The 15,145-nt window shown below is 43.3% G+C and overlaps 1 protein-coding gene across 1 annotated transcript; it reads left to right on the forward strand.

Moving 5' to 3' along the window:
* The first annotated feature begins 620 nt into the window (after positions 1-620).
* Positions 621-14,747, forward strand: clcf1 (cardiotrophin-like cytokine factor 1). Its single transcript, XM_069694171.1, has 3 exons — positions 621-691; positions 11,205-11,359; positions 12,679-14,747. Exons 1-3 carry the CDS (start codon positions 673-675, stop codon positions 13,996-13,998), a joined length of 1,494 nt encoding a protein of 497 aa, XP_069550272.1. The 5' UTR covers positions 621-672; the 3' UTR covers positions 13,999-14,747.
* Positions 14,748-15,145: the final 398 nt, after the last annotated feature.

Raw genomic sequence — 15,145 nt, forward strand, 5'->3', positions numbered from 1 at the left:
GAGGGTTGCCGGGTCCTCTTGGCCTGCAATGACCCGATCCAGCCGGACTCGCATCTTATTAAAGATGAGGCAGATTAAAGATCAAACGGCTGCAGTCAGATTTGGGTTTATGAGGATGACGACGAGCGGGAGAAACAGAAATGAGTTGTGACAAGTCCCGTGGTTGAGCGGCTCTGTCAAACTGAGCTGTGATGCGTCAACCCGGTGAATCACCGCGGCACTGAGGAGGAGGATAACGAAAGAAGGAGAGACAGCACCGAGGGGAAGGAGGGGAGGAAAAAGGGAGAAAGGGGTAGAAGAGCGGGAGGAGGAGGAGGAGGAGGTACAAAAGAGGCTCCGCCGTCATTCAGTCTGTCACACAGACCACACAAGTCATCGCATCGGCAATATTTAAGGTCCAACCTGAGACTCTTTAATATGATTACTACATCCGGACGGGATCGACATCACCTGTAATTGTCCTTTATCTTCTCCAGAAGTGAAGGAGAGAAGATTTAGTTTAGCCGCCACGCGCTGAAAACTTTTCGATTTTTTTTTTTTTTTTTTTTTTTTTTTTTTTTTTAATCTACAAGAGAAGAGAGGAGATTATTATCGGTGTATTTCTGCTCCTCAATTTGGCGGTGGATGAACCTCTTGACAGCGCACTGAACGGAATAAAAGGATTTGGAGAAAATGACAAGGTTTTGCGGAGGTAAGACCTCGACTCTGATACTTTTTTATAGAACTGTTAAAAAAACCCAAAAACAATTCTCGGCTAGTAGTCAAATTATTTAGTTGGTATTTTTCGTCTTTTCTGTTTTGCTATTTTTTTTCTTGCAAATACACCGTAATGAAAACTAAAAGTTGTGGTAAAGTTGCAGGGCTACAATATTTTGATGTTTACTCATTTCTATAAGTGTAAGCCTATGTTATATGTGGTTTAATTGCGCAGAATTGAATTGCCCCAGATATAAATGGTTTTTGCAACCCTGGAAAGAAGTCGATTAGATTTTTTTAAACTTTTTTTGTTTTGTTTTAAAACATACAAAATGTGTTGAAATTTAATGGTGAAGGAACGCGTGGGATTCGTGGCTCATAATCAAACTTTAAACTTTATTACAAATATTAGAGACAGAAAAGAGTGCAAGTGGATGTGAATGGAACAAACACACTGGATGCAAACTTACTTTTATAGTAATTTAGTGTCTTTTAGATTTATGAGATGCAGAGATCCAATGCAGATTGCAAAGAAGCAGTAAGAGAAAGACTGAAAAGTGCGTGTGTGTGTGTGTGTGTGTGTGTGTGTGTGTGTGTGTGTGTGTGTGTGTGTGTGTGTGTGTGTGTGTGTGTGTGTGTGTGTGTGTGTGTGTGTGTGTGTGTGTGACAGAGACAGACAGATTGGGGAGGATGGGGGGGCTTGTTCAGTAAAATAAATGACAGAGGTTGAGGGGGTCAGAGGCAGCTGAACCCACTGTCTGGTTAGCTGTCACTGATATGAGAAAGTACATGATTCACGTTAGTCAAGGTGCGAGAGGACAGACACACACACACACACACACACACACACACACACACACACACACACACACACACACACACACACACACACACACACACACACACACACACACACATACATTTCCCCTTGGGACGACTGGTGCGGCTGCTGCTCCATGTCCATGAAAGAAATGGGGAAGGAGGTGAAAGAAGGAGGGACGGACAGTGTACTGACGGATGGCTGTGAGATGAAATGATGCGCTGACTCAAAGATCACCAGTTTCCTCTTCCTCTCTGTGTTTCTCCCTCCCTCGCCCTCCTCAGCCCATCGAGACGGTGGCATCACGTGAAAGAGCCGTCGGCAAATTTAGTGAAACTTTAGACAGTGAAGTAAAGAGAGAACAGAGTGCAGAACAAGCTGCTGCTCCCTCTGATACTCAGAGCAAATAAATAACACACACACGCACGCGCATCATTTATCTCCCCAGGTAGATACAGATGCACAGATGTATTTAGTTATTCAAGTACACAACCCTTTATCTCTCTACTGCTGTTGTGTATGCACACACACACACACACACACACACACACACACACACACACACACACACGCACGCACGCACACACACACACACACACACACACACACACACACACACACACACACACACACACACACACACACACACACACACACACACACACACACACACACACACACACACACACACACACACACACGCACAAAGACAACGCCTGTCATTGCTGAGAGGCTAGAATTAGTGTCGGTGTGTTTCAGAGAAAAGCTTCAGTGTGTGTTGGACCGCTGAGCACCAACACACCGGCCAACAGGAGGAAACAAAGGAAGAGTGAAGGAGGGAGAGAATAAAGTGAACCTTTCACATCTTTTGATTCGCTCGAGCCATCCTCAATTCTTCACGGTATATATATTTATATATATAGGGATGTCAAGAGGACGTGTTGGAGGGGTGTTTGTGTATGTTGGGGGGCAAAGAGAGGTAGAGATAGATAAAAGTGAAAAGAGAGAGGGAGAGGGAGGACCTGGCGGCAGAGGGGTTAATGCAGTGCAGATTGACAGAAGTTAGCGGCACCCAGAGGGAAAGAGAGAGGAGAGAGAAGGGGGGACTGATATAAAATGAGTCGGTCACGCTTTGAACAGTTACACATGCTGTTTACATTTTTCCCAAATTAACATGGCCCCTCGCTTCAGAAAACTCTCCCTCACCGGCTCCCTGTCCCTCCCCTCCACCTACTCCTTTTCCTCCTCTTCCTCCTCCTCCTCTTTCCCCCTGTCTCTATCCTTCAAGACTCCAAAATATCTTCGCTCACTCTTGAATTAAGATTCAGATTTCTGAAGTTAAAGTTCTGCTTTCAAAATGTCTTTATAGTACAGATGTTTTTAATGAAATTATGTGTAACCAGTCCTTTAATGTGGCAGCTGGTCGTTTTAAGTTTTTATATACTGTCCAGTCGATTAACTGTCTATATAACAAAGCACAGTATATTTGAAATACTCGTTTTGCATTCATAAAAGCTTCATTTGCAGAAAGTAACTGAAGCAGTAAAATAAATATAGAGGAGTAAAAAGTGTAATGTTTGCCTGTGAAATGGACTTCACAATAAAGTGGTGTATATTGGTAAAATGAGTCCGTACACGCGTGTACAAAGACAAAAAAAGAAAAGATACACAACTCGAACAGCTCACAGCAGACAACATAAAGACAAGACTGTGATGATCACACACAAACTAAGACACTGTACTGTACAATCACAGTGTGGCTCTGAAGAGCATCGATATGAAATTAAAAAGACAATATATTTCTACAACCATTCAACTGATACACATAGGCTGATCAAAAGCTGATCATAAGTGATGCAACTAAAAACAGGATGTGTAAAACAGGCAGTGGAGCCGAAATAAAACATGTAAAAAAACAATTAAAAAAAATTGTTAATAGTATACCTAATAAAAAAATCCCTGACAGTAGAGTTGAACCACCAAATTAATTTATATATCACTCTATCAATTGATTTATTATAATTAATGTCTTTAAATCAATTGTTTTGTTGACCTAAAGTCTTTTTTTTTCTATTCTGCCTACTCTAGAATAAAACTAAAAAAAAGCTGGAAACAGATAATATTTAAGATTTTTTTTCTCGTTATCACTGAATCGTCACAGATTAATTTTCTGTTGATCAGCTGCGAATCGACTAATCGTGTCAGCTCAGACCTCGTTGCCGTCCCCTATTTTCCACCCCGGCTTTCCCGCTCCCTCGTACGGCAGCGACAGAGCAGCGAATTTAAAATTCTGCAGTGGATTCAGTCAGCGATTGTTTTTTTAAGCGAAAACCATGAGCTCGGGCTGGGGAGCAGCCGGGGCCAGAGGTAGGGGGGTGGGGGTGGGCTTAGAGGTAAATTAAAAACTGAAGGTCTGAAAAAGGGAAAGGAGGGCATGAAAGATGTTGATGGAACGAGTGGAGCCAATTAGTGAAAGGAAGAGAGGGAAAAGGTAATTAGCGATAGAAAGGAAGGAGACTTCAAAATGGAAGTTTGATGTTTCAGGGAGATTTAGGGAGAGGAGGGGACAGATGAAGTGACAAAGAAATTGAAACCAAACATGGTGATAAAGTATGGAGGGACTGGAATCCACAGATTAATAAAATGGTCTTATAAGGTGAAGAGGCAGATGGATAACAAGGCGAGAAGGAGATCCAAGCAAAGGACGTTGAGTTTACGACTAGCGAGAAATGGTCGCACAGAGAGTTTCTGGGCATAAACAGAATTTTTATTGGACTTTTGTAATGTGTGTGTGTGTGTGTGTGCCTGTTTTTTGTTTTTTTTTCGGGGTTTTTTGGGTCACTGATGTTGTTTGGCAACCCCAGAGTGAGTCCGGTGCCAAGAGGATCAATTTGAAATTCAGTATGAACAAACTCCAGAGGAAGGAATCCCATGGGAGAAGAGATGGGAAAAGTGTGTGTGTTTGTGCATGTGTGTGTGTGTGTGTGTGCTTGAGTACACAATGGCTTGTATATATGTACTTGCTTCGCATACGTGGATCTACATGCATATGTGTCCATGTGTGTGTGTTGAGTTAGTGAAGGAATGCACACTTGATTGAGTACAGGCTGCACATAAATCTGGCCTTTAACTGTACACAGACACAGACACACAACACTGACCCTGACCCCAGACTGTCAACCACCCCACACGTGTGTGTGTGTGTGTGTGTGTGTGTGTGTGTGTGTGTGTGTGTGTGTGTGTGTGTGTGTGTGTGTGTGTGTGTGTGTGTGTGTGTGTGTGTGTGTCCCCTTCCCCTCCATCCCTCACATCAGTGTGTTCATGCATGTCTTCGCCCCTGGCGTCCAGCGGTGTGTTTATATACACCAAGTGTTATGACAGAAGGCAAAATTGCCACCAGGTACAGTGCAGCTGCATTATTAAAGAAAAATAATCATAATAAAAATTTAAAAAAAACTATGTAAGAAACAAACAGCTCCTTTAAGTTTGGCTCTGATGAGTCTTTTTTCCTCCAGCTCTCTCTCTGCCGCGTTAGCTGGATGAATATGAAAACGAGGCTGAGGATGGGAACACGCTCTGACAAAAGCATGCACCGCGCTTTGACATTTCGTGGCTGCAGCGTGGGGATTTTATTGAACTCACATCTGCGATAAATACTCTAAACTCGCCGATAAATGGTGTCATAAGTACAGCGCTTCTGACGGCGATGACACCTACAGCGTCAGTTGAAGAATACTGACGGATACGCTTAAAGCCACTGGAAAAAGGCAGGAAGTGAATCTTGAGTTTCTGCTACACGATGCCAGCAGACTGGGAAGGATGAGAAATACTTCCCGTCAGTCGGACTTGAGTGTCTGCTCGTTATCCGAAGTGGTCCGCCTCACTGATCTGCCTGAAAAGAGTCACTTCATTTAATTGACCTAGATTACTTTAGTGGAAGTATTTGTAGTATTGTGTAAACAAATGAGAACACATAAAAACAGTAGGTAACAGGATTTTTTTTTTTTTTTTTTTCAACATTGCTGGATCAAAATCTACTGGTGTTAATATTGGATTTTTTTTTTAAATTTATTGTAGTTTCATCTGAATATTTGTTCTCAAATGTTTGACACTTCTGTGGTTCTTTTCAGCTGTCAAAAATGTCTGATATTTCTGACTTAAAATTGAAACTATGCTGACGTGTAATTTTACTGCCTCAGCTGCTGCTGTAGCTCTGAATACCATGACGTAAGCCTGCATTCGAATGTGTTATCAAAGACTGCACAGAATATGATGAGATTTTGACTGGACAGACAAAAACATTTCACAGATTTCAGTTTAAATCCACTTAAAAATAAATTTCTGGGCTGAATTTAAATTTGTCTTTCACAATATGACAATATCAAGTCTCAACTAGCGACTGCAGCGTGAAATATGTCGGATACATCCATCACTTCTGCCCCTAATGTTGCCTCATGTTGTCTTTGGTGTCGCGGAGTAGTACTGCACAGTGATTACGTAAAACTAAAGTGTGAAGAGTAAGACGATGAAGCACGCAGCAGAGTGGTTTGGTTCTGGAGAACACGGCTTGGGTTTGTTTGAGGTTAAATCTTGTCAAAGTTGTAATATACAGTGCATCCGGAAAGTATTCACAGCGCTTAACTTTTTCCACATTTTGTTGTTACAGCCTTATTCCAAAATGGATTAAATTCATTTTTTTTCCTCAAAATTCTACACACAATACCCCAAAATGACAAAGTGAAAAAAGTTTTTTTTTTAAAATTTTTGCAAATCTATTAAAAATAAAAACTGAAAAAAATCACATGTACATAAGTATTCACACATTGCCATGACACTCAAAATTGAGCTCAGGTGCATCCTGTTTCCACTGATCATCCTTGAGATGTTTCTACAACTTGATTGGAGTCCATTTGTGGTAAATTCACTCCTCAGTAAAAGGCACATGACAGCCCGCCTGGAGTTTGCCAAAAGGCACCTGAAGGACTCTCAGACCATGAGAAACAAAATTCTCTGGTCTGATAAAACAAAGATTGAACTCTTTGGCCTGAATACCAAGCGTCATGTCTGGAGGAAACCAGGCACCGCTCATCACCTGGCCAATACCATCTCTACGGTGAAGCATGGTGGTGGCAGCATCATGCTGTAAGGATGTTTTTCAGCGGCAGGAACTGGGAGACTAGTCAGGATGGAGGGAAAGATGAATGCAGCAATGTACAGAGACAACCTTGATGAAAACCTGCTCCAAAGCGCTCTGAACCTCAGACTGGGGCGAAGGTTCATCTTCCAACAGGACAACGACCCGAAGCACACAGCCAAGATAACAAAGAAGTGGCTTCAGGACAACTCTGTGAATGTCTTTGAGAGGCCCAGTCAGAGCCCAGACTTGAACCCGATTGAACATCTCAGGAGAGATCTGAAAATAGCTGTGCACCGACGCCCCCCATCCAACCTGATGGAGCTTGAGAGATTCTGCAATGAAGAATGGGAGAAACTTCCTAAAAATAGGTGTGCCAAGCTTATAGCATCATACTCAAAAAGACTTGAGGCTGCAATTGCTGCCAAAGGTGCTTCAACAAAGTATTGAGCAAAGGCTGTGAATACTTATGTACGTGTTATATTTTCGTTCTTTATTTTTAATAGATTTGCACAAATTTAAAAAAAAAAGCTTTTTTCACTTTGTCATTATTGGGTATTGTGTATAGAATTTTGAGGAAAAAAATGAATTTAATCCATTTTGGAATAAGGCTGTAACATAACAAAACGTGGAAAAAGTGAAGCACTGTGAATACTTTCCGGATGCACTGTATGTTCACCAGAAGCATGGCATCACGGTATACTGCAGTCATCCTAATCGATGTTAGGCAGGAAATTCTATTAATTTAGACCGGATTCACAACATCTTCTGTACTTATGTATCCGTTCTGTTTAAGACCTCTTTCAAGTGGTTAGAGCGACGCAGGGCAACCTCTTTTGGCACTACAGTGAGTTTTTCCTGGACCAGACTGGAGAGATTTACTCGCACATGGTTTTCCCACAATACCAAATTCTGTTTAAGTGCTTGTTTAAAACCTCAAATGGTGGTGCATGTTGAGAAAGATGAAATACTAGTCTGCGCGGATGGAAGCACTACAGCACCCGCAAACGCTGGGTCACTGGTTTAGCAAAACACCGTCTGGAGTGTAAAATGTCAAATGTGTTTCGAGGGTCTTTTGCTCGTGAACACATCCTCATGCCCCAAAATTCAACTCTGAACTCTGACCCTGCGGGATGTTTAATTTTGACCTATTTGGAGCTCAGAAGCTCTGCCTCCAGGACCCTCATGTTCAACTCTGTTTTGCAGATGGCAGCCAGACCACGGAGTGGCAGGTTTAACTCTACACCAGTGAACAAACCGAAGATAACAAATACGATCTGCTGCGAGTAAAGTAGCTCCCCTCTGCGTGCATTTTTGTAACTCCAACAGGTACGAGTGTTTAGAGACACATGCAGAGGCAGGTCATGGTTGGCCGATGTAGGGAACCCCTGTGTTGGTGTAATGCAATCCTCCCACTGAGAATGTTCTGGTTTCAACCCTGCCCTGCGGAGTGTGCTTCCACTGCCAGGTACACAGACGCAGCCCCGCGCCTGCTGGGCTCGCCTTGAAGTCAGGCTATATGCCGACTATAGTGTAGTTACTCAACCTAATATTATATAACAACAACATGGCTCTCGGTTTGAGTTATCTCAGTTTACCCGTACAAAAGAGCGGTTGTTTTTAGCCACAGCAGAGGCTGCTTTTAGACATGTCAGGGCTCAATCAAAACAACAAGAGCCTTCCACGTCTGGCAATCATCTCCAAGCATGTGGCTGCAGACAAAAGGAAACAGTTTGGAACAGTTTAGGTTGATTTTTGCCAAGAAGATCTTTCTTTCTCAATCCCAGGCTCCTTTTTTTTTCCGGTACCTGTTTATTCCTTTTGAATGCGACCCTTTTTGCACACTTTGTGTCCTTTTCCTTCAGGGCTGTTTACTCTCTGCGAGTCTGCCATGTCGTGTTGATTCCAGGGTGTTTTGATTCTAATGGGGGATGTTCAGCGGGAGGAGCCAGTGGCTTGATGAGCTCCAAATGTTCAGCGGTCCCTGAAAGATGCATAGTGCGTCTGACAGGTGATGAGGCTTTTGCGATTGAGGAAAACGGAGGAGGCTCGGCTGACAGGGGTTGTCCTGGTTGACTGATTTCAAGGTGTGTGTGTGTGTGTGTGTGTGTGTGTGTGTGTGTGTGTGTGTGTGTGTGTGTGTGTGTGTGTGTGTGTGTGTGTGTGTGTGTGTGTGTGTGTGTGTGTGTGTGTGTGTGTGAGAGAGAGAGAGAGAGAGAGAGAGAGAGAGAGAGAGAGAGAGAGAGAGAGAGAGAGACCATGTAGGAGTGCCCAGCCACAGCAATTTCGAAAATAGTTCGGGAGGATGCTTTGATGTAGTCAACAACTCAGGGTCAACAGGTAGTGGAAGAGTTAAACATTTTTCTTTTTGATCACCCAGTGGGTGAGTTGTTAGTTGAGGTTTTGCCCGTGTCACTTCAATGACAAGCATCTCTAATCTCATTTTAATTTGAAACTGACAGTTTCCTAACCGGTTATTCAACATGACTTTAAAAGCTCAAGTCATTTGACGAATCTAATGTTTTTAAGTGAGGTTGAGCTTGTTAATTGAGTTTTGATAACTTTGAAGATATGTAACGAGTTGTTACCATGTTATCATTGCAATTTGTAACAATGAAATTAATTTAACCTCACTTGTCAATGTATTCTGCTGATTTGTGCGCAGAAGATGAAAACGTAACTCTTCTCCTAAAGTCTCAACGTTTTTGTATAACCACAAAGTTTCTTGCCTACTGCAATTATTACCCATTCTACCAATTCCTTATGCCCATATTTTACATAGGACCAACATTTTTGACAGTTAAGTGGTATAGAAAGCATAACATCAGAGAGTGTAGACCCAAACTTTTTTGGGAGCTGAAGCCGATACGACAGTAAAAGGTTGAGTCAGAGGAAAGAGGTGTTGACCATTCTAGGTCAGAACTAGTTTTTTTCAGCCAAAGGTGTTTAAGCTCCTCACTCAAAGTCTCGTCCTGTGGGGCCCACCGTGAAAGATGAAAGAGTAAGAGAAAGAAAAGGGCACTGAAGAAGGAGTAGGAGCTAATTAGGGTTAATTGGCCACTATTATTTTGACGGAGAGCAGACAATAGATAATAGTGCCGAGGGGAGAAAATGAGGGAAAGTGTGGAGGAGAAAGGTATGACGGGAAAGAAAAGAACATTTGAGTAGCCTACAGTGTGACTAATCTGAGAGGAGAAAGGGATTGAAATGGTGAATCAACAGGGGGCGCGAGGTGTGTCTGAGCCAGGGGAACAGATTGAGCGAAAAAGAGAAAGCCGACGGGGTCACACATATTGTGCAATGCATATTTCACACCTGTTGAACAGCGGTATGTTTTGCCCATAATTACAAGCATGAATCACACGTGGGTGTCAGGAGGATGAGTGAGGATGGAAGAGAAAGAGCAGGGTACGACAAAAGAAATGTGTGTTGAGCAAGTGTTAAGATAAGAGCTGGCACGTGAAGGGAGAAACTGTGAAAGCATCAACCAAGAGCAAGCATGGGACGAAGCAGAGTGGACGAACATGAGGTTCCTTCATGTTGAAAACCACCTTTCAGCTCCAATTTTCTCTGTTTGAAACCAGAGACAGGGGTAGTAAAAGGTTTCCAGTGTTACATCCCCCCCATTCTCACACACACACACACACACACACACACACACACACACACACACACACACACACACACACACACACACACACACACACACACACACACACACACACACACACACACACACACACACACACACACACACACACACACTCAGAATCAGTGTATACACTCACAGCAATGTGAAATTAATCCACATATGCAATTACAGCTACAAACATTCTCCCAAACACTCACAGAGTACCATAAAACACCTACACAAACACTCTGAAACCTAAACAAGAAGTCTGCAGCAAACATACAACTGATACAAACACATTAATGTTTGTGATTGCAAAGAAAGCCACATGTCTTTGTTTTTTGGGTTATCAGTCAGGAATGAGTGTGTGTGTATGTGTGTGCATAAGTGTCTGCTTGCCTGACAGACTGGTGCATTGAATGTAGGAGTCATTCATCTGACTGTCTGAAGCCATTAAGAGAGGTTTTATTTGAAGCCAGAGTAAACGTCCGATAGCCAGAAACCTCTAAAATTAGATTTGGCAGAGTCAGATGACTCGACTTGGCAATATGTAAACACACGAGGCCATCGCCATGGAGAGAAAGAAATAAACCAGAATATTGTAAAAATTCCTGTAAACAGTACGACGGTGCAGTGACTGGATGGAGCAAAGGTCGGAAACTGTCGCTTGAGGTAATTTTTGTCTGTTGAGCTCTCAATCATCAAATTCTTTAAAAAACTCAGAATCCAAGTTAAATAAGCACAAAATGTCTGAGAAAATAAGAGCTGAAATAAATTTAGCCCCGTTGTTATCGTTACAAATACCTCTGCAGTGCGTGTTAATTAACACTCGAACATCCAAGACATGAAGGTCCTCAAAAAAACATCTCACAGTGTACATCTAAGTTTTAATCAGGGTCTTTTATTCTTTAATTTCTCCACAGTCTGTCAACACCAGCTCATATTGCTATTGGTTGCTGCCACGGCGATGGCTGTGGATCCTTCCCACAACCTGGCCAGTGAGAGGAGTTCGATAGAAAGTACGTACGAGCTGACCAAATACCTGGAGTATCAGCTCAAGGAAATCAAAGACATATATGTGAGTATCTTCGTTTTTTTTTTGTGGTACTATTGTGTTCTAATACAATCTCATTAATTTTATCAAAGCCAACTAGGTACAAAAATAAAATTGATGTCCCCCATGAAAATGTTTTATATTGCACTGGATCCGTTTTGTACAAATTTGAACACATATATATATCATACACAAAGTAAACATGAAAACACTGCAACAAAGGTGCCTATTAAAGAGGCTATAATCAAATTTCAATTCAAGTTCATTAATTGGTCGTTATCAGTTCTCAGCGGGACCATAGATATGTCTGGATGGGCCGTCCTCCACCTCCTTAAGTACGTTAGAATATGTAAAAAATGACCGTTTTTTTCACAGTATATGAATGGCGGTATCCCGTGTTTCAACCATCCAACCTCCCTCCAATGTGTACTTTCTCCTTCTTATTACTACATCACGTGACTTCCTCCTACAGCAACTAGAGTCCGCAATAAATTCTGAAACTTCTGGCTTTCTAGTAGGTGCAGTTTTCTCGGTCTGAAGCATAATTATGGGAGTGATGATGATTGATAATGGCAATTTCATGGGCTGATAACACTCAACTTGGGTGACTGGAAACAGCGCCGCTCTGTTCAATGGTAAAAAAAAAATCTGCTAAAAAGACAATTAATCAACATCCATTTCTTTAATCCATACCCAAACAGAAGAACCAAAATTACAATTTGTAGTGGTATTAAAGGAAGTTACACAGTGTAACTATTTCTTGAGAACAAGAGTTTATCCATGCCTGTAAAACCTTACTGCAGTGTCTCCACTATTTCACAAACTCAAAACCTCACAATTTTAACAAAACTCAACCAAGAATTTGTATTACAGGACAGTATTGTTTTATTGTGCTTGACTAATGTTGGTTTCGTGGTTATAGATTGTTTCTTATGTGTATTCACATGCACCATGTTATTTACTCAGATTTTCTAAAGTGACGGCAGAGCTCTGTCAAGACAAGAAACAGAAACAGTTAAATCACATCAGACAGGTTTTATGCAAACCCTCCGGTTAGTCAAACTGTTTTGAAACTAATTTGGAAGAGTTTAAAAAAAAAAAAAGGCAAACTGTAGTCTTTTTCAGTCATCAGAGTTTTGAGGTTGACTTCCTTGGTTAACTTTGATCTACAGTATTTTAGGGTAACATAAAGTGGTTGAGCTCACCTGCTGAAATTGTCAGCATATTTACAGCCTGGCTTCATCATCTGTTTTTTGGCCTGACAAACTTCTCTTAAGCAATTAACTAGAATAATTCATGAAATCTTGTCTTCCTTTCCTCTCATTCTTTTGTATCTCCTCCAGCTGACCTATCTCGGCCCTCCATTCAATGAGAAAGACTTCTCTCCTCCACGCCCTAACAGTACAGCTCTGACCCTGCCGAGTGCTGCCACTCGACTGGAGCTATGGCACGGCCTGGAGAACCAAGCTCGGCTCGCCCAGAACCAGAAAGCCTACTCTGTCCTGCTGGCCGCTGTCAGGGAGCTGGCCCGCTCAACCCTCTGCCCCTCCCTAAAGACCTCCCTGCTACACTTTTGCACAGGCCTGGATGGACTTCTGGGGTCCATATCTGCACTGATGACCACCCTTGGTTACGCACTTCCTCCTCAATCTGTGAACATGGGAAATAAGGCTGGCGAGCTTCAGTACCTGCAGAGAGGAACTGGAGGCAACCTACCAGCTCCGCTCATGAGCCAGAGCCTGTACAGATCCAGAGCCGGACAGAGAACAGAGTCCGGTCAGCGTAGCAACCAAAGACGAAGTGGGACAAAGGTGGTCAGAGGAGAGAGGGAAGAAGGTGTCCCTGTGGTCCTGATGGAAAAAAGGAGAAGCAAAGAGGGGAGGAGAACAGAGGCAACCGCAGCTGGAGGAAGGAATGGTGGATTGAGGGAGAAGGGAAAAGGAGAAAGAGGGCGAAGAGAGAAGAGGGAAGTGCCAGAGAGGGAGAAATGGGCTGCCATCAAAAAGGAAACACGAGGAATGGAGGAAGAGGAGGAGCTAGAGAGACAGGCAGGGGTGGAAAGATGGGGGAAGAGGCGGTTGTTGAGTATCAGCGAGGATGACGAGGAGAAGCCTGAAGCCAGGGTCAGATTGTCATACCTGATCACAGAAGACTCCAGCTTCCATCAAAAACAAACAAACCAGCAAAAAAACGACAATCTTTACAGCTATAACCTGAACTCACACCACCCCGACACACTGAGAGAAGAAGATGGATTTATTTTAGAGAGAAACCGAGGGTTTATGGTGGAGGGGGAGAAGAAAATAGACACTACCTCCTTATCCTCCACTGTCCATCATCGGCCTCCTCGCTCCCTCCTGTCCCCCACCCTTCAACCTCCTCTGTCCACCCTTTCCCTCCTGTACCAGTTTGGACCTGGTGATGAGCACACCCTCCTCCCCCAGAACGTCCCTCTGTCCTTACGAAGGGGCGACCCCCTTCTCTCGCCACCCCTGAGCCCGCTCTTCTCCTCCTCCTCCTCCTCTTCGCTCATGTCAGTGCGGCCGACAATGAACGATTTCGCCAGGAAGGTGGAGGGGTTCTGGATACTGCGAGAGCTGCAGAGCTGGCTGTGGCGATCAGCGAAGGACTTTAACCGCCTCAAGAAGAGACTGAGAGGCTGAGACACAGGGACGGGAACGGACACTGAGACAAACAAAAGTGCAGCGTATCGGAAATCTATTATTTGCACAAAATCTGAGTGGAATCAAGCTTTGAGAGAAACAGACAAAACACAGTCATGCTTAGTGCATTCATTTATACTGGAATAAGTGAATGAAGGACCATTTGGCAGGTCATCAGAAGTGCTCATGGAATATACTGTAAGACACACAGCGCCAACACATTACCAGCACTGTCTAATGCACATAGCAGCTCATTGAGCGAGACACACTGAGACTGGGCTGAGTTACCGGACTTCACGGCTCATAGATCAACAGAAATACCACTGTAGGTGGTTAGACACACACACAAATACAAACGGGGGCAGACGGAGTGACAGGCAGCGAGACAGACAGTGCAGCCATTGAGCGAAAACTGATTCAGTCACCCCAGATGTGTGAATCAGCAAACATTCATTTTCTCTAGAGGAAGATGGGAACATTTCTCAATGGGTAAAAGACAAAAGCGTAGGAAAAATGGCCAGAGGGATGAAGAGGGCATAGACGAGGAGAGAAAGAGGCAGGAAAGGAGAGGAAGCCGAGAGGAGACGTGAGTCAGGGGATGAGTGCCGGAAATAACCAGCAGAGGGTTACTGCTGAGTAATCAGAAGTCAACTGGTCAGTTACAGTAACCCTACAACAGAGCTACACATACTGACCGGACAGAGTGGTGTCTCACACACACACACACACACACACACACACACACACACACACACACACACACACACACACACACACACACACACACACACACACACACACACACACACACACACACACACACACACACACACACACACACACACACACACACACACACACACACACACACACACACACACACACACACACACACACACACACACACACACACACACACACACACACACACACAGTGGTATTCCATGCCTTAACATGCCTTCGATTCTGCTTTGGACTCTGTGCTCATAATTTGTGCAACTTGATAATAGTTTCACTCCACAGCAAGAAATATTTAACGCAATCTCCAAATAAGTTTTTTCCAGAGAAACACAGGTGTGTATTCTGTGTACAAAGAAATAGTTCAGCAATTTGGGAACTAAGCTTGTTTGCCTTATGGCTGAAAGTT

This window comes from Brachyistius frenatus, unplaced genomic scaffold (genome assembly GCF_029030835.1).
Source record: "Brachyistius frenatus isolate BFR_SWC_R1_liver_20210118 unplaced genomic scaffold, ASM2903083v1 Contig_17, whole genome shotgun sequence".
Lineage (NCBI taxonomy): Eukaryota > Metazoa > Chordata > Actinopteri > Embiotocidae > Brachyistius > Brachyistius frenatus.